This window comes from Microtus pennsylvanicus, chromosome 11 (assembly GCF_037038515.1).
Source record: "Microtus pennsylvanicus isolate mMicPen1 chromosome 11, mMicPen1.hap1, whole genome shotgun sequence".
NCBI classification, from domain to species: domain Eukaryota; kingdom Metazoa; phylum Chordata; class Mammalia; order Rodentia; family Cricetidae; genus Microtus; species Microtus pennsylvanicus.
In genome coordinates this window covers 22,265,623-22,289,545 of record NC_134589.1, presented here as the reverse complement: position 1 = coordinate 22,289,545, position 23,923 = coordinate 22,265,623, and the positions used below count along the sequence as shown (strand labels likewise).

The 23,923-nt window shown below is 46.2% G+C and overlaps 1 protein-coding gene and 1 pseudogene across 1 annotated transcript; one reads left to right on the top strand and one right to left on the bottom strand.

The window, feature by feature from the left end:
* The first annotated feature begins 8,738 nt into the window (after positions 1–8,738).
* On the top strand, positions 8,739–10,050 carry LOC142831551 (glycoprotein-N-acetylgalactosamine 3-beta-galactosyltransferase 1 pseudogene; annotated as a pseudogene).
* A 6,226-nt stretch (positions 10,051–16,276) lies between these two features.
* Positions 16,277–23,125, bottom strand: Krt32 (keratin 32). The gene is made up of 7 exons (XM_075990772.1): positions 22,643–23,125; positions 21,632–21,714; positions 21,309–21,465; positions 19,910–20,071; positions 19,702–19,827; positions 18,769–18,989; positions 16,277–16,406 (listed from the first exon to the last, which is right to left on the bottom strand). Exons 1-7 carry the CDS (start codon positions 23,123–23,125, stop codon positions 16,277–16,279), a joined length of 1,362 nt encoding a protein of 453 aa, XP_075846887.1.
* Positions 23,126–23,923: the final 798 nt, after the last annotated feature.

The window sequence follows — 23,923 nt, the reverse complement described above, 5'->3', positions numbered from 1 at the left end:
TTCCAAAGCAGCTACACAAGTTTCCACTCCCACCAGCAGTGGAGGAGTGTTCCCCTTACTCGACATCCTCTCCAGCATAAGCTATCATTGGTGGTTTTGATCTTAACCATTCCGACTGGTGTAAGATGGTATCTCAGAGTCGTTTTGATTTGCACTTCCCTGATGGCTAAGGATGTTGACCAAGTCCTTAAGTGTCTTTTGGCCATTTGAGATTCTTCTGTTGAGAATTCTCTGTTTAGCTATGTAGCCCATTTTTAGTTGGATTACTTAGTAATGTGATGTCTAGTTTCTTGAGTTCTTTACATATATATATTGGAGATCAGTCCTCTGTCTAATGTGGAGATCTTTTCCCATTCTGTAGGCAGCCATTTTGCTTTATTGACTGTGTCCTTTACTTTACAGAAGCTTTTCAGTTTCATAAGGTGCCACTTATTTATGGTTGTTCTCAGTGCCTGTGCTACTGGTGCTGTATTTAGAAAGTGGTCTTCTGTGCCCATGCATTCTAGGCTACTTCCCATTTTCTCTTCTGTGAGGTTCAGTGTGGCTGGATTTATATTGAGGTCTCTGATCAACTTGGACTTGAGTTTTGTGCATGGGGATAGATATGGATCTATTTTCATTCTTCTACACGTTGACATGCAATTATGCCAGCACCATTTGTTAAATATGCCTTCTTTTTTCCATTGTGTAATTTCAGCTTCTTTGTCAAAAATCAGGTGTTCAAAGGTGTGTGGATTAATATCAGGGTCTTCAATTCTATTTCATTGATCTACCTGTCTGTTTTTATGCCAGTACCAAGCTGTTTTCATTATTGTAGCTCTACAGTAGAGTTTGATATCAGGTATGGTGATGCCTCCAGAAGTTTCTTTCTTATATAGGATTGTTTTGACTATCCTGGGTTTTTTGTTTTTCCATATAAAGTTGAGTATTGTTCTTTTGAGGTCTGTAAAAGTAATTGCATTTTCTAAGAGAAACATACATGGATCCCCCTGGGAAGGTAAAAAAGACAAAATCGCCTGAGAAATTTGGGAGTATGGGATTGGGGGGACAAGAGAAGCCAGATGAGGAGGAGGAGGCAAGAAGAAGAAGGAAGAGGACAACATGAGGGAATGGGATGCTCAAAACGGGAGAAGGACAGAGAGGGAGAGCAAGAAAAGAGACATCTTGATTGAGAAAGCTATTATGGGGCTAACAAGAAACCTGTCACTAAGGAAAGTCCAAGGAATCCACAAAGATGACCCCAGCCAAGACACTAAGCGATAGTGAAGAGAGTGCCTGAACTAGCCTTTCCTTGTAATCAGAATAATAACTACCTTGGTTGTCATCATAAAACCTTCATCCAGCAACTGATGGAAGCATATGCAGAGATCCAGAACGAAGCATTGGACTGAGCTCTCAAAGTCCAGTCAAAGAGAGGGAGGAGTCATAATATGAGCAAAGGGGTAAAGACCATGATGGCGAAACCCACTGAAACAGTTTACCTAAGCTAATCGGAGCTCATAGCTCCAGACTAACAATGGGGGAACCAGCACAGGACCAAACTAGGCCCTCTGAATGTGGGTGACAGTTGTATTACTAGGGCAGTCTGTGGGGCCACTGACAGTAGTAGAACATCTTCAGTTGATGGAGGAAGGTCATTGGTTAAATAAAGAAACTGCCTTGGCTCTGATAGGACAGAAAATTAGGTAGGCAGAGTAAACAGAACAGAATGCTGGGAGGAAGAGGAAGTGGGACAGACGCACACCCCTCTCCAGGACAGACGCGATGCAGCCAGCCTCCAGGTCAGAAACGCTAAATCTTTCCCGGTAAGACTGGTGCTACACAGATTACTAAATATGGGTTAGGCAAGATTGTGAGAATTAGCCATTAAGAGGCTAGAACTAATGGGCCAAGCAGTGTTTAAAAGAATACAATTTGCGTGTTGTTATTTTGGGGCGTAAGCTAGCCAGGTGGCTGGGAGCTGGGTGGCAGGAATGCAGCCCACAGCTCCTTCAACATTCGGGCTTACCACATAAGAGCTCAGAGACACAAGAAGACCATTCACATGAGAAGCACCATTTTCTGGGCTCCAGGTGTACAAGTACCCATACTTATGTAGATACCTAGAACTCAAAAGACAATTCAAAGTTCCTTGAACCTTAGGCTGAAGATGCCAAGGTGTTTATTTAAGTATGCAAAGCCATGGTAGCTGTTCATGACCTTAGAGACAAGGGAGAAGAGAGTCTTGGGACAAAAATGACCACACAACATACCTAAATTTATGGGACACAATGAAAAAAAGTGTTAAGAGGAAAGTTCATATCTCTAAATGCCTACATAAAAAGACTGGAAAATCCCACACTAGTAAGTTAACAGAACACCTGTAAACTCTAGAACAAAAAGAAGCAAACTCACCCAGGAGAACTAGACATCAAGAAAAAATCAAATTGAGAGCTGAAATAAACAAAATAGACACAAAGAAAGCAATACAAAGAATCAATGAGACAAAGAGTTGGTTCTTTGAGAAAATCAACAAAATAGACAAACCTTTATCCAAACTAACCAAAAGACAGAGAGAGAATATCCAAATTAACAAAATCAGAAACGAAAAGGGGGACATAGCAACAGACATGGAGGAAATACAAAGAATCATCAGGTTATACTTGGAAAAGCTGTACTCCACAAAATTGGAAAACTTAAAGGAAATGGACAACTTTCTGAATAAATATCACTTACCAAAATTAAATCAAGAACAGATAAGCAAATTAAATAGACCTATAACTGCTAAAGAAATACAAACAGTCATCTAAAGTCTCCCAACCAAAAAGAGCCCAGGACCAGATGGTTTCGGTGAAAAATTCTACAAGAACTAATACCAATACTGCTCAAATTGTTCCACACAATAGAAACAGAAGGAACATTGCCAAACGTTTTATAAGGCTACAATTCCCCTGATACTCAAACCACACAAAGACATTAATAAAAAACAGAATTACAGATCAATTTCACTGAAGAATATTAATGCAAAAATGCTCAATAAAATACTGGCAAACCGAATCCAAGAACACATCAGAAAATATATAGCTCAATAAAAACAATAATAAAAAAGATCCACAAGTTAAGATTTTAAAAAAAGAAAACCAAGAACAATGAATCTGTGGCAGCCTTCTTCTTTTTATTCAGTTAGGATCTAAGCCCAGGGAACGGTGTTACTTACTCACTTTGAGAATGGGTCATCTTACCTCAGATACCCTCCCACAAGGATGCCCAGAGGCTAATATATTCAAGATAATCCCTGGTAGGATGCCTGCTGAGTTCAGATCCCATTTCCAGGCCCATCACCAAGGACCACAGGCACAGACTACTTGAGACTACGGTGGGGACCCGGGACCTTGAGATGCTATTTTCAAAGACTATGCTGCAACTAAGTGTAGTGAAACAGAGGCAGGAAGAAGGCTACAAGTTCAAAGCCAGTAGGACTACATAGTGAGTTCAAGGACAACCTAGGCTACCGAGTGAGACTCTATCTAAACAAAACAAAGCAAAATACAGTGTTGGACCATCTGGCTATCTCTCCATCAGTGGGTGAGGAAAGTATGGAGTCACAAACTACTCCCTGGACAGGATGGTTACATTACAGCTTATATATTTCTTAATCATGGCTCCTACTGCTAGAAGACACAAGGAATTGTGTCCTGTAAAGAATGTCACCCATTGTGCATTGCAGTAGATGCAAACACTTAAGAAAACTGCCGGAACCTAGACCTAAGTGTTAGGAAATGATAACCCGGGAAATAATAGGTCAAGGAAACCATGAAGATCCCACAGACCAGACTGAACAGATTAATTCAAAGTAGCCAACTCTTTAAGCTATGCTGAGTGGAAACACCACCCCTTCTGCTCAAGACGCCATCTGTATTTTAATATATGCTTATTAACAGTTGAGAAATGTAAACTAAATGAATAAAAAGGTATTGTTTCTCTTTATCTGATTTTTAACGTAGGATAACAGCACACAGTGCTGGCAGGAGTTGGAGGAAACAGGTCCCATCATATTGTGTTAACAAGATGTAAATCAAGGCAATCATGAGCTTTCAATCCTTTACTCAGTTACAAGGCCTGGAAGCCACGAAAGGATGCTGTGAGCCTCTGAGATGCTTCCAGCGGCATCCTTGGCTTATCTGCAATCCATCTATTGCGGGGAAGCTTGTGAAACTCGCTTCACTCTGAAGGGAGATGGTTAGGAGAGATTTCAGAAGATGGAGTGGGAAAGCTGAAAGATCCTCATATTTAAGACTCTTAAGGTGGGAGGATGTATAATCCTATTTTAGCAAGAATGAAAAGTGAATTGGACATATCTCAAGGATCTTCATGATGGGACATAAGATAATATTGGAAATTCGACTTTACTTTGCTCATTACAAATCCATGACAATTAAAAATCCTAAGAGCCTTGTGGTGTCTACAGAAAGATGAGCTCTGTGAGGTGTCGATTTTCCCGAAAAGCCCTCTCTATATATTTTCTGATGTGTTCTTGGATTCGGTTTGCCAGTATTTTATTGAGCATTTTTGCATCAATATTCTTGAGTGAGATTGGTCTGTAATTCTGGTTTTTATTAATGTCTTTGTGTGGTTTGAGTATCAGGGGAATTGTAGCCTTATAAAATGTTTGGCAAGCACATACCTCTTCTCGTCTCCTCTTCTTTTTCTCTTTTCCTTTCCTCCTCCATCTTCCTCTCTCCCTCCCTACCCCCTCTTTCCAACACATACACACAGAGAAATCCTTTTTTAATTAAGAAAGCAGTGTGGTCCTGGTATAGACCTATGCAACTTCATCACCTTACCAGTCACTGAGATGCTCTCCTTAGAGCCCCCAGGTCCAAGCTGAATCACTGAGATGCTCTCCTTAGAGCCCAAGGTCCAGGTTGAGTCTCTGAGATGCTCTCCTTAGAGTCCCCAGGTCCAAGCTGGACTATGGATCTAAGGAAACCAGGTAGGACCTGGAAAAGGTGGAAACAACTGGTTAGTTCATGCACCACTAGAAACAGTGCTTCTCTTCCAGTGATGCACACTTCTCTCCTGAGCCAGCCCCTGCCATTTCTGATCCTGCCACTGATCCCAGAAAGATATGGATCCATGTGAGGCCACTAGCAACCATTACAAGGACAAAGTCAATACAGTCTAGGAACTCAATGCAGGTGTAGGTTTGGTTTTGCATATTAGAGGAAAAGGCCCATGTCTGGACACTTCTCTAAGCAGGCTTTGTCATCCTTCGGGGCAGAATTTCCAATGCTCACTAGACAGCAGCATCAATATTGCCCGGGGACTTGTTAGAAATAAACGTTCTCGGGTCCCAACCTGGACCTACTGTGTGAAGTCAAGACTAACAGATGGGGTTTGCACATGTGTCCGAGGAATTTCTAATTAGTGATACGAAGTGATAACCGCTTCTCTGAGCACAGGGAACAGTCCTATATACGGGGTGGAAACATCAAGAACAAAATATCCTGGCTCTCTGCTAAAATGCAATGCAAACCTCTTCCAGGCTTGGGGATGCATGAGACTACCCTGGGCAACTTCTAGGAAGTCTGATACCGCCATGTTAAGGCCAATGGCTTCAGTATCCTTGCAAGTAAAAACCAGATGTCAGCGTTCCAGAGGGCTCTGACTCCAGTGGAAGCTAAGAAGTGGCGACTTGGAAGGCTGAGAAAGGAGGATAGGGAAAGACCTAGAACGAAGAGCAACGGTTTGGAGATTCAGAGTGCAGGGTCAAGCCTCCTCAAAGGTTTTATTTAAGCCGAGGAATTCTCTTTTCCTCTTGGGGCAAGTGAAGATTATAAAGTCCGGTTTCGGAGATACTGGGGAGAAGTCACATCTCGCAGAGTGAGATTTGCTAATGGAACTGCTTGTGGATGAACAGCAAAAGGCTTTTTCCCCATTACTCATTTGTCTTTGGACAGGGCCTATTTATCCAACTAGTATAAATAGCAATACACCAAGGAAGAATTAGTAATGTGTTTGCTTACAAGGTCTTTCCCACACCCTTGGGAAGTCTGGAATAGAGCCCAGACATCGGGGCTCAGCAAAGGACTGCCCCCCCTTGCTGTATGTAAGGCACATGTCTTCTACGTGAATGCCAGGATTAGAGTGTTGATTTGGATGAATGACTGAGGCCTGGGTGGGTAGGGCCCACACCTGGGGTACGTAGAGAGACTTATCTGGTGTGTCAATCATCTGCCGAGAACAGGCATTCTCAGAGAGGGAGGAAGCACATTTCAACTTAACTCCTCTTTGGTACGGACGTCAGGGAAATTGGCATCGAGGATGGAGCTCCTTAGTCTTGTAGGGCGAATATGACACCCTGCATGCAGACGAGAGTGGGATCTGGGAAGAGAAATTCTCAGACAAGATCAAGTCCTCCTAGAACTAAGAGATAGGTCTGGGGAACTCAGAAGCAGTCTAGGAGCCACCTCAGCCAGAGTTACGAGCTATGGAACCCCTTTTGCTGGTTCTAAGTGTCCCCTGAAGCACCACCCTTCACCCAGGGACACCAGCAGTCCTCTATCATCACTCTGGACCAGTGGGGCAGTTCCCAAGACCTGATGACTAGGCAGGAAAGACTGGATTTATTTTTTCTTTCTTTGATGTTAGAGCATCCCACTCTGGATTGCTGAACAGGCTAAAGAGGGGATTTGTGCCGTTAAAGAGGGAGGCATTCCTGTAAATGTTCTGCCCTTAGCTCTGTCACTCACTAGGCAAATAGCCTGAAACTAGACACCCTGGGTCCCCGACTGAGAAGGCAAGCTCCAGAACAGACATGCACTTGAACTCCTGTGAGTACAACTCAAATAAGAACCATATACTGCATGTCGAAACTCAGAACATACACACACATACATATATACATACACACATATATACATGCATACACATACAAACACACATACATACATACACACATATATACATACAAACACATATACACACATACATATGTACATACACACATACATACATGTTGAGACCTGAATTCCAGGTGAAAATGGTTCTCTCCATTCAGTTTCACTTCAGTGCCTCTGTTTCTGTCTGTCTGTCTCTCTCCCTTCTCTCTGTCCATCACAAACACACAGAGAATTTCCTTTTTATTCAAGATAAGCTTTACAATGCGTCAAGGAATCAATAAGAGCATGCCACATGCCCAAGACATCGTAGATGTTCTAGGCACCTGTCTGCCAGCTCCCCCTCATCCTATTCTTCTGCTGCATCATTGACTAAAAAAGGACGTAGGAAGAGCAGGGGACTCTTTAAGGAGCCACATCTGCACCGCTATAGCTGGGTACCCATGACAAGGGGGAGGGAGCCATGGGGTCCTGAGCAGCACTTGAGGGAGGACAGTTAGTCCACCCCCCCTAGTCTCTGTCCCATCTACTTTAACACACTGCTAAGCAGAACCGTGCTAGAGACCTATGTAGCCTTAACTGCCTTCCCCAGCTCTGCTTTTCCAAGAAGGTCATTGTCTGGGAGTGGAGGCGTGGTCAGCTGGTAGTTAAGAGGTTCTGCCTGTTGAGGACAGCGCTCAAGCACAAACCAGAAAGGCCTGTTGCTCTTTCTGGTCAGCCTCAATAGGCTTCTGCCACTTTCTAGCAGCTTACCCCTTCTCATAGATCTTTCTAAGCACAGAGTTACTCCCTCAGAGACCCCTGCTGAGCCTCTTGTCTACCTAGAGGCACTCATCCTCCATCACCTGAGACAGCTATTTCTGTGGGCCTCTACCAGCTGACACCGGGCTGACACACTCTGAATCTGCCGTAACAGAGGCGGACGTGCAGCCAACAGCTTTCTGATCAGCAATCTTCTCTCTTTGTTCTCTCTGGCCAGGCACTGAGATGTCAGCTTTCATTGACAGAGTCCACAGGTGCGAGGCAAAGGTAATTCAGTCAGTATCTGTCTTTGAAACGGGTGTCAGTGCTGAAGGCTGGACAACCAATGCATAGAGTTCTGGGGTTACTGCTTGTCCAACACTACCTGGAAAGGAGAACCTTCAAAGAATTCTTTACAGAGGAGGGATCCTTGTGATGTCTAGAACCACGATCCTAGGAAGGTGATATGCAGATGGATTACAAGAGCCAAGTGTTCAGCTATGGCATCCCAAAGCTTTTGTTCACCCACTGTGTGAACAGGTTCAGTACTCAAGCCACACCTCCAAACGCTGCATATTCAGAACAGCTCTTCAGCAGTCATAGCCCCCTAGCTCATAAAAAGAAGGTACCAGCATTCGATTGCTGTCACTTCTCTCTCTTGCTAAAGGTATTACATTACCTCCTTAAAGATAATCCTTTTTTTTCCCTTGTCTTTTTTTTGGTTTATTTGTTTATTTATTTGTTTTTGTTTTTTGGGACAGGATTTTTTTTTGAATTTTTTTTTATTGATAAAAGGAGGATAAAGAAAAGAAAAAAAAAACAAATTTCCACCTCCTCCCACCAGCCTCCCACTCTTCTCCCCCTCCTCCCACTCTTCTCCCCCTCCTCCCACTCTTCTCCCCCTCCTCCCACCCCTCTCCCCTTCCCCCCACTCCTCTCCCCCTCCCTTTCCAGTCCAAAGAGCTGTCAGGGTTCCCTGCCCTGTGTAGTGGGCGGCTGCGGGCGGCTGCCGGCGGCCCTGGCTAGCGGCCCATGCCCATGCTGCGGCCGGCTGGGGCAGCGAAGGTCGAGGGTCGCATCGTCCTCCTCCCCGCCTCCGGGAGGAGGGAGTCACGGCTGATGTCAGAAATACACTCTCGGGAAATGGCCTCTAAATCTTGGCTGAATTTTTTTTTTAATTTGTTTATTTATTAAAGATTTCTGTCTCTTCCCTGCCACCGCCTCCCATTTCCCTCCCCCTCCCCCAATCAAGTCCCCCTCCCTCCTCAGCCCGAAGAGCAATCAGGGTTCCCTGCCCTGTGGAAAGTCCAAGGAACCCCCACCTCCATCCAGTTCTAGGAACTCACCAAGGCCAGTTGGGCTGGGTCTGAAAAAGCCTGGGATAAAACCGGACTCGCTGAACATAGCGGACAATGAGGACTACTGAGAACTCAAGAACAATGGCAATGGGTTTCTGATCCTATTGCACGTACTGGCTTTGTAGGAGCCTAGGCAGTTTGGATGTTCACCTTACTAGAATTGGCTGAATTTTTTAATCTTCCTCTGTGGATCAGCAATAGGATTTTTTTTTATGTTCTCAACTATTGAGTATTTTGTTGGGAGAGGAGGGTGACACCCAGCCTAGTATGCTTCATAATGACCCTCATGCTGGACATTTAGATGATAATGGACACAGTCACCTCAAGGGACAAATGAACTTCAATACAGACTCTAGCCAACATAAAGATAAAAACACAAACATTGCTGAGAACCTCTATCAGAAAGTTAAAATTCTTTGTTGGGTTATGACAAGCCCTCAAAATCTAGAGAAAAAGGCCAAATATGTCAAAGCTACATGGGCCCAGCATTGTAATAAAGTATTATTTATAAGTTCAAAAAAATCAAGACTTCCCTACTATGGGATTAAAAACCAAAGAAGACAGAGAGCAGCTCCACTGAAAAAGAATTAAAGCTTTTCAATATGTGTATGACCATTATTTAAAAGATGCTGATTGGTTTATAAAAGCAGATGATGACACATATGTCATACTGCACAATCTGAGATGGCTTCTATCAAAGTATAGCCCTAAACAACCCATTTACTTTGGGAGAAGAGTTAAGCCCTATGTAAAACAGGGATACATAAATGGAGGAACCGGATATGTACTAAACAAAAAAGCCTTAAAAATTGTAAATACATTTAAAACAAAAAATGTACACATAGTTCCTCCATTAAAGACTTAGCCCTAAAAAGGTACATAAAAATTATAAACGTAAAAGCTGGAGATTCCAGAGACACCACTAAAAAAAAAAACTTTCCACCCGTTTATACCAAAACACTACTTGATCAAAGGTTATCTACCAAAAACATTTTGGTACTAAAACTACAACTATAGAGGGTCCTGGTTACTGTTCTGATATTGCCGTGGCTGTCCTGGAATTTGTTCTGTAGGCCAGCAGGCCTTGAACTCCCAGACCCGCCTGCCTCTGCCTCTCAAATGCTGGGATTAAAGGTGGGCGCCACCACTGCCCAACTTAAAGATAATTCTAACTGAGGAAGTTCAGCTGTGTCCTTTGAGTCACTTCTAAGGTCTAGTGGCATTCCCTCAGATACGGATACGGAAGGACACTCTGCTAACCCAAACACAGGAGGGGCCTCTGGTCTCGGGGAGAGAACCCCTAAAGAGCCTGCACAATAACAAGGGTTATGAAGTTGGAGAACCCATTCTCATTGCTGGAACCATACACCAGACAAGAACAACTTCAGAAAGGAAAGGCGTATCTGGGCTCAGAGTTCAAGGGTGCAGTCTACCATGGCAGAGAAGGCCTGGCAGCGAGAACGGGAGATGACTGCTCACATCGCATCTGTAGTCAGGAAGCACGGAGAGGTGAACGTGAGTGTGGCTGCTCAGCTCATTTTCTCCTTTTCATTCAGTCTGGGCCTCCAGCCAATGGTATGGGGCTGTCCAAATTCAGGACGGGTCTTAATTAACCCCCAGTGGAAACACACTTGCAGTTGCCCCCAGGGGTGTGTCTCCTAGGTGATCCTGAATCCCACCAAACTGATAATCAGGATTAACCATTGCATCCACTCATGCTTCAGAACCCAGCAGGAAGCTGTAAATTCCTCGGGGGGCCGGGAGAAAGAGACTGATAGAGCCAGGGCTGCTCTCTGGGCTCCTAACTCCGGCATTGTTTCCACAATACCGTAATGAACCAATGTTTCCTGTTAAAGAGCCAGGGAGCACGCCATACAGTCTCGGCACTGCAGCAACTCAACTCCACCATCAAGGCACAGAGCTGGCACAGGCAATGTGGAACAGAAGGCTATGGCTCCATTCCCAGACAATTCCATTAACCAGAACCCACATGAGGAGCCTTTGAGAATCCGCTATCTTTTGTAGCCCCTTGTTCTACACAGCACAATTAGTAAGGGTTGAAAAATCAGGTCCCTCAGAGTATATGGGAGACCTTCAGTCTGATGTGGTGGCAGACGACCAAGGAAGAGCCTGGACACTTGGTCTTTACCCAGTCAGTTTGCAGAACCAGACCCTAAGCTAGAATGCTGGGGTCTCTACTCTGCCAGACTCTTAGACAAGACTGGAAGGACATCTTGGTGTTCTAAAGCGATGTAAGGCTGCCCGTGGGCTGCTCTTGATGCTCTTGGAACTTGGACTCAGAGTGACTCCAAAAGATAAACCAGCTGTCATTGTCATTGGGGGATATCAGAAGATGGGAACTTGACTGCTGCCAAAGTAGATTGTCTTTAACCACCTCATTGAGCTTAAGTATTGCTGTAGGCTTTATATCCCAGCAACTCTACAAAGCAGGTATGGTTAGCCTGGAGGCTGAGGTCAGAGACTAAGAGATTTACCAAGTCCACACAGCTCAGCAGTAGCAAGATTGATATTCTAGCCCAGGATCTCAAGTCAAAACCATTGTTCTTCTCCATTGTGTCAAGACAGCTATTGTATATGTGCTTCCTTATTAGAGCTATAAAAGACACAGTTAACCAATTGTTCAAAAAAAAAAAAAACCAGACATCAAGTGATACAAAGCACTTTCTAGTTAGTCAATTGAAACCATTGCATTGGAATGCAAAAGGAGAATGTATTGCTGCTGTTGATGCTGCTGCTGCTATTGTTGTTACTGTTGCTATTGCTGTTGTTGTTGCTGTTGTTACTGTTGCTCCTGTTGCTGTTGCTGTTGTTGTTGTTGCTGCTGTTGCTGTTGCTGCTGTTGCTGTTTTTGTTGCTGCTGTTGCTATTGTTGTTGCTCCTGTTGCTGTTTTTGTTGCTGCTGCTGCTGTTGCTGTTATTGTTGTTGCTATTGTTGTTGTTGTTGCTGCTGCTGCTGTTGTTGCTGCTGTTGCTATTGTTGCTGCTGTAGCTATTGTTGTTGCTGCTGTTGCTGTTGTTACTGTTGTTGTTGCTGCTGTTGCTGTTGTTGTTGTTGCTGCTGCTGCTGTTGCTGTTGTTACTATTGCTGTTGTTGTTGCTGCTGCTGCTGTTGCTGTTGTTACTATTGCTGTTGTTGTTGCTGTTGCTGCTGTTGTTGCTACTGTTGCTGCTGTTGCTATTGTTGCTGCTGTAGCCGTTGTTGCTGCTGTTGTTACTGTTGTTGTTGCTGCTGCTGTTGTTGTTGTTGTTGCTGCTGTTGCTGTCGTTACTATTGCTATTGTTGTTGCTGCTGTTGTTACTATTGCTATTGTTATTGTTGCTATTGTTGTTGCTGCTGCTGTTGTTTTAAGACAGGCTAGCCTTCAACTCACAATCCTCCTGCCTGTCTCTCAAGTTCTGGTACTATAGGTCTGTACTACCATGTCCAGCAAGAGAATTATTTTATTAGTAATTACTTCCCAGTTATAACATGGGTATATGTAGTTTTGTCAAATTATAAAAAATTCTGATGATATATAAGAGAGAGAAAATTTTACTCAGTGTAATTCAGATTCACAAATCATCATCTCTGAGATTTTGTGTCCAACTCCTGATCTTTCACGAAGTGTCACCCTCAGGCCAGATAGTCAATGGTACCAGCAGGGCCTCACCCCCAGAACAGGACTTTTCTCCAGGACAGTGAATGCCAGGGCCAGGCCCAGACTGATGATCTTGGGGAATATTGTGTTTTTGAAAACTCATACCTTTTCTTCCTCCACCCCCACTCCAGGAGGACCACAACCATCTGCGGGAATTTCTTCCAAACATCAAATATGACTGAGCTTTCATGACTTTACTATGACCCTGCCTACGTTTCCTATAAACCAGAGTTAATGAATCTTGAAGGCTTTGCTGTGAGGACAGAGTTTCTCTGAGAAACCCATATGAGGAACATACCAGAAGGTCTTGGTACTAGTGGGGCATCAATATTTCCTAAAATCCATGCCCATGGCTTCTTGGTTCATCTGCGGAGGACACTGGTTGCTGGTTTATAGCAGAAAGCACATTCCAGGCCCTGGTCTGTGGGGCTTGGTTTTGTATTTTTAAAACTTTAATAGGCATCTGGGTGGTCAGACAAGTCTTGGCGAGTTGGACTGACATGAGTGTGAAGACAAAGGCCTGGTTGGATTAGATGATATATGCTGGGGGAAAGGAGCCTATAAGAGTCTAGGCGCTGGGACTCCTGGCCTACCTAGGACTCCCTATGCAATTATTCCTGTTCATCTCTCAGCTACAGCCTCAGGGATGAGCTCACCCTGAGCTAAAATATGCAAGGACCTAAAGGGAGTGGTCTCTAGTTTTTGTTGTGTTTTATTTTGGTTTTCTTCTTCTTTTAAGGAAACTATTCTTCCAGGGAAGTTTCAGCATCTTGGAGAGAATATCTCCATTCTTAGGGAACCAAAGGAGGGCAAAGGGGGAATATTAATTAGCCTGAAATAATAATGAGCCTTAGGTCCTTGGAGCAATCGTAAAGAGCTTGGGGATGTGTTGGGCTTGGCCTAGAACCACTTAGTTTCCATTCTGTCCTGCTGGTTGTGTGTCTGTGAACATATCTTTCCTTCCCTCTGGGTCTTAGACTGCTCGTCTATGGAATGGGAGAGGCTGGGTCCCATGGTCTGTCTGGAAGGCTCCTTCTGGTCTGGCAGTCTGAGACAGCTCAGAGCAAAAGCACTTTCTGTGGTTGTGAGAACATTCAATTTCTGCATTGTTCTGGTCAGTAGCGTTAAGTATGGCAAGCAAATTGGACAAAACAGGTCAGGATTCTAGAACCAACGCTTTGGTATACAAGGGTCTCAAGCCAACAACGATGTAAGAAAGCTTTACAGAGAAAAGATTCCTGGTTTGTATGCAGTTATGAAGAGATCCAGCTCTCCGGTTGCCCCTCTCTCTCACCATGGCAGCGCACTGAAACCTTACCCACTTACCTATTAGGACCCACATCTAACCTAGCAGTATGTTTGTGTCTCTGCTGTCAGGCTAATGGCCTTGTCTGCCAGGCAGGCATGCAGGATCATGTCTGGAGAGCCCCCAGGCCACTATGGGAGCCAATCCACGTTTCATGATTTCTTGGCAAGGCCAGAGAACAAATACTTAATAAAAAACCTCACTCGGTTCATTAATGAAGAGCTGTGTGTTCCGAGAGTGAGATCTCTGCTCTTTCCTCCTTTACCTGCCACGGCCAGTTCATTGCCAAGGTCAGTCCCTCACAGAGTGCCTCGCTCTGAGCCCCCTTCGTTTCTTCCAGGGTTGCTTTGTTTGCCTTGCTGAAAATCCTGTTCATTTCTCTGTAGACAGTTGGTGTATGGCCCTGCCTCTCAGTCATCCTGTCTATGCTCTTTGGTGAAATGCTCTAAAATACCACTCTGGTCATGTCATTCTTGGCCCTGTACCCTGCTCAGGCCTCCCACTGTCTGTGGAAGAGAGAGCAGGTTCTCTATGGACACCCATGGCCCCCCACAGCCCAATGTCTTCTCCCCTTTGAGACACTACTTCCTCCTACCCCCAGACTACTTCCTCCCAGTCTTTGCCAGTGCTTATTCCTTCTGGGTAGGAATTTGCATTGTACTTAAAATAATGATGCTGTACAGCTAGGCTTGGGTTCAAATGTTTTTGCTTGCATGTAATCCTGGTCAATGGATCTAATCCTTCCCTGTGCCCTGATTTCCTGTATCTAAATGAACCAGTTGCAATACCTTATGAGATTGTCAGGGGAACTGCTGCTGTGTTCATTTTCATAATATCTTCAGCAAATCCGGACAGATAAACGCATACTACGTGCTTCATGAGAGGTAACAGCAAGCCTGATGATGCTGGTACAGGCTGTAATCTCAGCTACTCGGGAGGCTGAAGTAGAAGGGTGGCATGTTCAAAGCCAGCCTGAGCAATTAGTGAGACTTTGCTTAAAAGGTTTTTTTTTAAAGGAGGACTGGAGGTATATATAGGTATGCAATGGATCACTTGCCTAAGATGCATGAGATCCTGCATGCAATTGCAAGTAGAGTCAAAAAGGAAACGAGATAGCAATCACTGCTGTTGTTGTTGTGATTGCTTGGTCCTTGCCTATGGAGCCTCACATACTCTTAGCTCCCCCTCCAATTATAAGTGTCTAAATGGTGCATTCTTTTCCTCCATACCCAACAGTGCAAACACTGAAGACTCTGAATGTGAACTAATCAAGCATCTCTCACTAAGTGACTTTGGGCCAGTCTTTTAACCCCTTTGGCCCTTGGCTTCCCCATTAAAAAGTGAACTAGATAATGGTACCTTGTTTATAGGGTTTTGTTTGCAAGATTAAGCAGTGTCTAGAGACCATTGTTTGGTTAGCCAACCTCTAATGCAGACCCCACCTCCAGCAGCCTCCCTGAAGACTTGTTGGATATGTGATCACATCATGCCACCGGATTGGAACAATGAGCCCAGTTTATAACATTATCCTCAGTTGCAGTTGTTTGGCCTTGGTTTCTGGCATGGCCATCTCCCTCCTCTCTTTATTCTTTTATTACTTGGCTCTGGAGTGGTTTCCTGGTTTAGACATATTTATGGCATGCAATCCTTTTTTAGTAAATATCCCTTCAGTCTGTGGAAACAAGAAGGGCTGTAAGGGAATGGAGAAGTGGCTCAGTGGTTAAGAGCACTTGCTGCTCTCCCAGGAGGAACCTGAGTTGGGTTTCCAGCACCTATATGGTAGCTCGTGACCATTTTTTAACTCTAGTTCCATGGAAAAACCAACACCCTCTTCTGGCGTCCACGGGCACCAGTCATAAATGTGGTGCACATTCAAGCAAGATGGGCAAAACACTCATTTAAAAGCAACTGATATTTTTAAAGGGAGAGGCATAAGAATGCAAAACATGGGCACTCCCTTCTTGAACCCAAATGAATAAAACTGGCTCATAAATACACCATCATGAAAGATAAAAAAAAATGCCAATTTGCAGGGCCATTGCATTAAGTTTTATTTGCAGTTTAACTGAAATATACATGAAAACATGTATGCTCCGAGAAAGCATAGAAAACCAGAAGCATCACCAAAGAGAACCTTCTGCCCATGGGAATAGAGAAGGCAGCTTTGAAGCAAGGAAGGCAAGGGCACTCCCTGTAGTATCAGAACATGATGGTGTCCACTTCCTGGTTCAGCTGGCCCCACACTTTTCACGGTCTCAGAATTGTCAGGCTTGCCGTGAAGAGGCGCCACCGTGCCTCAGAACTCGGGTCCCTCCGAATCCACACACTGAGGCTTCAGTAGCGACTCTGAAGGCAGGGCGAGCAAGGTACACAAACAGTGCGGGACATACAGACTGAGCGGGACACCCCAGAGGAGGGTGCACAAGGCTGGCCAGAGGGAGCGGAGCAAGGGTTGCAGGGTAGCCTGGGAGAAAAGGTCACAATGGGGAAGAATTAGTGGAGGTGCCCACCTCATAACAGACCATGACAGTCCTACCCTCAGACACTGCTGTGCATCTCCTCCTGGCTTCCATTGTTTCAATCATCTCCATCTTTGCCTGTGCTACCTCTGTGGCCTCCCAGCTGATCCCTACCCCCAACTCCACTCTTGCCTCTGCTTCTCATCCCTGGCATATGGGTGGCCGGAGGAATCTTCAGTAGAGAGAAATCTAATCATGTCCCTCCCCTACCGAGGACTTTTCAGTGGCTCCTGCTTGGGCTTGAGACAAATATTAGCCTCTTTAACAGATGTGTGTCCTCCTCCCACCTCGCCTGACAGTCCCAATGTCTGGGCTCTAGCTTTCTGGCAGTTCCTCCATGAGCTATCCCTCTCAGGCTGTGGAACACATGTCTCCTCTTTCTAGAACTCTCTCCCATAGTCACTCACTTAACTCCTTCTCTGCTTTAAAAGCACAACTAACTGTCACATGTCCCCTGAACCCTCCCCTATCTCAGTGTTAAACCTCCCAGTGGCACTATGGTTCTTCCATAGGGATAGCTAATTACTCCACTATGGTTTTCTCCTTTACCAGACATTGTGTGCGTGCCCTCTGTATACCTGGCCTAGCACAGGCACCTCATAAAAATGTGTTGAAGAAAAAGAAATTTTAAGTTGATGTGGAATGAGTACATGGCAAAAGGATGCACTCCGAGACTGCCAGGCTGGGGAAGAAAACCAGAAACAACACACTGGATACTGGGCAGGGACCAAATGGCTCAGGGGCTCCATGTGTAGCCTGAGGACCACATTCAGTCTTAAATGTGTTTAATGTGGCTGGCACCTTTTCCTCAATTTTTAAAATACATTTTAAATTTTGAAACTTTTAAAGAGTAGAAAAAATACAAACCCCAGCTTTCCTTTGGCAGCTGGAAGACCAGCAGCATGGCCTCGGCACCCTACATGGTGGAAATGACCACAGGGGGACCCTCCTTGAGCATAGCACAAGCTCCCTGGTCCCCACTGTCCCACATTGTGTGCAGATGTGAGCAGCCTGATCCTTGCAGACATGTGAGTTTAAAGTACTGGCTTCAGTGGGGTCAGGCTCAGAGTAAAAGGAAAACAAGACTAAATGCTGAACAATTTAGTTACCAGGGCTGGGAAGATGTCTCAGTGAGTGGAGGGTTTAGCAGACAAGTGTTAAGACCTGAGTTGGATCCCCCAGAACCTATGGATGATCAGACACCGTAGCACATGTCTGTAGTCCTGGTGTTCCTATGGTGAGAGGGGAGGTAGAGGCAAGACCATCCCCAAAAGCTTGTGGGCCAGATAGACTGGTGTATGTCATAGTGAACAAGATACTTTGTCTGAAATGAACGGAAAACCGGAGGTTGTCATGACCTACAAATACACACACACACACACGTTGAAAACATATGCTGTAACACATGTACATCCATATTCATATTATAGATATGTCCATAAGGACATGTATGTACATACACACACATAGAGGAATGTTTTTGGGGGCTTGCTCCAACACCTGTTAGCACACCCAATGACCACAACACCCTATATCCACACAGCCACCAGATCCTGCTGATCCTGCTTGCATAACAGTGGGAAGATGATCTCCCCCATTGCTCCTGAACACTGTCCCTGCCTGGTTCCCCCCACTCGGCACTTCTTGCATCTCTCAGGATAATCTTCCCAAAATAGGAACTTTGAGTTTTCTTTGGCTCAAACAAGAAACATGTATTAGGCATCTGCCCTGAACTGAATTCAGGGAACCAAATTCTGTTGTCTCTGCAAGCCAGATGTTTACCAGCCAGTGGGGAGATGAGCAATTCTCAGATTCTACCATTCGCTCAATCAGCAAAGGCCTCTGATAGGCCAGTGTGTCCATGAATGAGCTCCAGCTGACCATTCCTGCCCTGATGTCCACCGGAGTCAATCACATTAAGCTACCTCCTGTCTTTCCACAGCCCCGGAACTCCTCCCCCAAGAACAACCTCCAGCAGTCTGTCCACCTGTGCCCTGACGGATGTAACGATCTGAAGGCAGATGTTTCCCACCATCTATCTCAGTATCCTTCATGATGCATGACAGGCACGTGGTAGGGTCTTGAAAGGAGTTTGTGAGCTTGCAGTGAAGAAGAATGAACTCCTCCGGACCAGGTTTGGGATGGTGGCCTAAATGTCATCACCTGGATTACTTTAGAGCATGCCAGTAATCTGGTGGCCCCTTAATCTTGACAGACTCTAAACTCATGTCTCTTAGTACAGGTACGGCGTCCTAGGCCCCGACCAGCCCTGATGGGCCCCCACAGACCCTCCCCCCAGAAACTCACTTGCTGTCCTCGCTCTCCAGCAGGCCCCTGTACGTGTCGATCTCACACTCCAGCCGGGCCTTGACATCCAGCAACACCTTGTACTCTTGGTTCTGCCTCTCCAGGTCACAGCGGATGTCAGACAGCTGGGACTCCACGTTGGTGATCATGCATTGCATCTGGGACAGCTGGGAGGTGTAGCGAGCCTCCGTCTCCCCCAGCGTGTTTTCCAGAGAGTCTCTCTAAGGCAAAGGAAAGACACAACTATGAAGAGGTAGATGCTTTCCATGGGCTTGTTCAGAAAGAGATGAGAAGAGCCAAGTCTTTGGTTCTGTGAATGGCCCCTCTCCTCTAAGCCAGGGAAGTCTGGAAACAGGTCAAGTCGTCTGCTTCAGGCTAAGCGTCAGGTATGTGGTAGAACCAGAGTTTGAACCCAAGTCTGCTCCTATGTCCCTGATTCCTTCTACACAGTTTGGAGTTGGAGTTCACCAAGTATTCTAAAACAACACAGTGTCTTTCTGATGGTTTTCCCACGAGAGCCCTTTAAAAAAAAAATACCCAGGCCAAAGCGTCTCCTCTAAGACTCTGGTTCCATGGGTCTGGACTCTAGACCAATAATCCTAACTCCTAGAATTTTCTCTAGACTCCTGGGATTTTCTCTATGTGCCAGGACTATTTAATCTCTATAGGTGACATTTACAACAAGGGTTTGGAAGGACAGGCTAAGTAGATAACAGATATGTTGGAGGGATCGTGTTTGACATATGATAAGGAGCATGTCCTTTTATCTCTGAGCTGGTTCCCGAGAGAAACCTCCCTCCAAATAAACCAGCTGGAGGTACATCCATGCTGGCTGGATCTGGCTGCCCTCCTATCCCTCCTAACATCCCTGGAAAGCCATGCCCAGGGCTCTCCCAGATCCAGAGCTAAGAGGTACCAGCCAACAGCACTCACCAGGCTATGCTGGGCCTGCAGTTCAATCTCCAGGGTATTGACTGTCCGTCTCAAATCGATGATGTCTGACTGGTAGCTCTGAAGCTGCTCAGAGCTGGTGGCCACCTGCTTGTTAAGCTCTTCCATCTGCAGTGAAGAAAAGGGGGAGAGTGAGCATCCCTTCCTTAGGACCCTGAAGAGCCCAACCTGCTGTGAGAGATGTGCCCACCTGCATGTTGAACCACTCCTCCACATCCCTGTGGTTGGTCTCCACCATCGTCTCATACTGACACCTCATCTCCTCCAGCATCCTGGTCAGGTCCACGGGGGGTGCGGCATCTACCTCAATGTTAAGGCGGTCCCCAAGCTGTTGTCGAAGGACGCCGACTTCCTGGAAAGACACAAGACCCCAGGCAAGTGTGAAAAATATGTAAACTGTAACAAGAGATGCTGAAGAGCTCAGCATTGGGGAGCAGGGCTTCGGGGGCCGAAACCCGCCCTGCAGAGCCTCAGGGGTCTTCCAGCTCCAGCTGAACACTCAGGGTGACACTTCCTGTTAGCTGGGCAGAAGCCAAGTTCAGGGGCAATTTGTTTGATCAGTTTGGACTAAGACAGAAAACCCACACACCCCTTCTCACTTCCCCATCTTGCTAGCAGCCCTGTTCATCAAGGAAGGAGAGACACAGAGCCTGACTTGACTTGGTTCGAGGTCCCAATGAGAACAGGCCCCTCCCCAGGCTTGCCTGTCAGAGAGAGAGAAAGAGAGAGAGAGCTGCCACTGAGGCTGCCCAAGTATGGGATAATGCCTCATTAGTGACTTCTTGGCGCAGTTCCCAACTCTCTGGTTTAAGCTGGATGAGTCAGGTACCTTAGGGCATTCAGTGAGTGCATGGTGACTGATTGTTATTTTACATTTAAGCCTAAGGAAGCCCAGCCAGAACCCAGAGACACTTGTTCATTCAAACCCCAAGTGAAAGGTGTGAGTGTCAGCCTGAAGAAGGAATACCAAACACCCTAGAGAAATGGTCCTTGCAGCATTTTGGAGAAAAGGGGATAGAACCGTGTCTATAACTTAAGCGTGTGCGCCTTCTATACAGACAAAAGATACAAGAGGTGGGCAAGAACGGGGATAGACCAGAGATGGAAAACACCATAGTCCAATCCTCAGAAGAGGAGGAGCTCACCCAGTAGGGAGCTTGATGGAGATAGGCAGTCTCTGCGTCTGTTCTGGAACAGAAGCATCCCAGGCCCACCGCCCCACCCTCCCTCTAGAGGAAGGCCCTCACCAGAAAGACAAATGCAGTCCCTGATAGAAAATTTGACAGTTGCCCTGGTCCATGAAGTTCAGAAGAAAGAGGCATGTCTCTGAGCACCTACCAAGAGGTAGGTGTTTCATACGCAGGGCTTGGATCATATCCAGGATCCATGTAGTATCATTAAATCCTCCCAATTACCCTGCATGGTAGCTAGCCCTGTTCCATGGGTGAAGAAGATCAGAAAGCATACAGGAATCACAGAAAGTCACAGAAACGATATGTGGTCCACTGGGAAGCTTCAACCCACGTCTACCCAACTCCAAACCCCATATTGTTCTCCCAGACCCACATCTCCTTTTCTTTTCATCTCACCTCTTCATGGCTCTTCTTGAGACACAGTAGCTCCTCCTTCAGGGACTCTACCTGAGCCTCCAGGTCAGCCTTATTCAGGGTCAGCTCATCCAGGATCCTGCGCAGGCCATTGGTGTCTGCTTCTACCAGCTGTCTCAGGGCCAGCTCTGTCTCATACCTACAAAAAGGTCAGGGTCAGCAACCAAGGAATAGAACTGTATACAGAAGTCAAGGAAGGATCTGAAATGCCAGCTCTGTCTAACCCTGTATGAAACCAATAGAGTGCTAACCCAAGAGTGTATGAGGAAAAGACACCCCACCTCCAAGTCCCCGGCCAGACTCACTTGGTCCTGAAGTCATCTGCAGCCAGCTTGGCATTGTCAATGTGCACAATCATCCTGGCATTCTCTGCCTTGGTGCACAAAACCTGCCAACCGAAGTGCACAGAGCAGGTCAGCGCAGGGTGTAAAGAAGGAAAAGAACGCAGTGAAGGTGTCCTAATGCATTTCTGTTGCTGTGATAAAAAGCCCTGACCAAAAAAAGCAGCATAGGAGAAGAAGGGTTTATTTGGCTTGCAGTTCCAGTTAGAGTCCGTCACTGAAGGGAAGTCAAACTAGTCACATCACATCCACAGTCGAGAACAGAGAGAAATAGATGCACAGATGTGTGCTTGCTTGTGTGTTTCCTTGCTTGCTTGCTTGCATGCACGCTTGCTTCCTTGCTTGCTTGCATGCTTGCTTGCATGCATGAATGCTTAATCTCAGCTTAATTGTTCCACTCTTATGCAGTTCAGTAACCCCTGTCTAGGGAATGGTACCACCCACAGTGGAATGCATCTTCCCACATTTATTAACACAACTTAGAATCACCTGGGAAGAGAGCTTCACTGAGGTGTTGTCTACATTGGGTTAGTCTGTGGTCATGTCTGTGGAGGATTGTCTTAAGAAAATTGTGATCCTCCAAAATGCCCCATTATGGATACCATGAGCAATTCGTAAAGAGAGAGTCCTACACAGAGGCTATACCAGACCCTTGACCTACGTTGTCCGCTGAACTCTCTTAAGTACCCCTTCAGATATGGACCATTATTCTCCCCATCCTACAGATGAGGAAACTGGCGTCTGGAAAAGGAAAGATACCTCCCAAAGCTATGCAATATGTTGATGATAGACCTGATGGCAGAGCTCTTCCTGCGTTCAGGGCTCTGGCTGAGTGTCCAAGTTAGGAGCTAGTCCTATGCCCTGGGGAGGTCTCTTTTCCCTGAGCATAGCTGGAAACACTGATGAGATGCATATCTGGAGTACTGGCTTTTCTGGATGCCTCTCCCAGCTGGACTGTTGACAACCCACCCTCACCTTCTGCTGGAGTTCCTCGATGGTCTGGAAGTAGGATTGGTAGTCGGGACACATGGTCAACACCTGAGCCTGGTAGACATCTTGGATCTTGCCCTCCAGTTCTGCATTCTCTCTCTCCAGCTGCCGCACCTTCTCCAGGTAGTTGGCCAGGCGGTCATTCAGGAACTGCATGGTCTCCTTCTCGTTGCCATTGAAGGAGCCCTCACAGATCAGGCTATAGGTCCCCATGGAGCTGGAGATGCAGCCAGTTGGCCGGCGGTTACTGGGTTGGCAGGAGCTGGACAGGTAGGGCTTGGAGAGGCAGCTGGCTGGCCTGTAGGTGGTAGGCATGCAGATGGAGGACATGCCCTGCAGGGGCTGGCACACGTAACCCAAGCACAGCTCCGGCCTGCTGCCCATGTTACTGGAACAGACGGAAGACGGTCGTGACGAGCTCTTGAGAGAGACTGGCAAGGTGCTGGTGACACAGCAGCTAGATGTCATGCTAGGGAAGTCCCTCCCCCCAGAAGCTCCCTGAGTATCTACAGACTCCATCCTGCCCAGGCCTTTTTATACTCTTGGAGTGAAGGGGCTCGCACTAAAAAGTCCTCACGGGAGTGGGAGTGTTGTTGTTTACACTCGGTCTCCGAGGAAGCTGATAATTAATTTGTAATTTGGTTTCCAATAAGGAGTTCCTTTCCTCATAAAAGAGGCCAAACTTGTCATTTGGCTAAAGCAGGACTCTAGGTTCCTGTCATTGGTCACCCAGGGGAGAGCATCAAGACACATCTTCAAAGGATCAGTCCCAATACCTGGGCTCTCATTACCAGGGTGTGGCAGCAGGTACAGCCACAGCTTGCCCTGGTTGCCATGGACCTTGCCCACTGCGCCCCCGCCTGCACCTGCCCTAGGGAAGGCTGGGAGCCTGCGGAGAGGCAGTTGCCCCTTTAATGAAAGCATTCCATGTGGGAAAAGACCTAACCCCTTCACAAGGAAATGTGTGGGTGACAGAAGCTGCCTCAATACCGTGGTATAATTCAGGAGAGACAGGAAAGAGGGCAGAGGCTTCAGAATACATACAGCTCATTCTGCCACCTATGGAAAGGACATATTACGGAGGAGAGAAGGAAGTGAGGACACGAACAACGAAGCAGCTAAGATGTCTTTTTAGTTAAAGGCAAATGAGAAAGGGAGAGGTAAGGCCCTTCTCCTCGGAAAAGCGGTTCAATGCCATGAAAGCCTCCAGGAGGCAGAGACTCTGTCTTGACTCTCCGGGTCCTCTGCTTGAGGATCACGGCCACC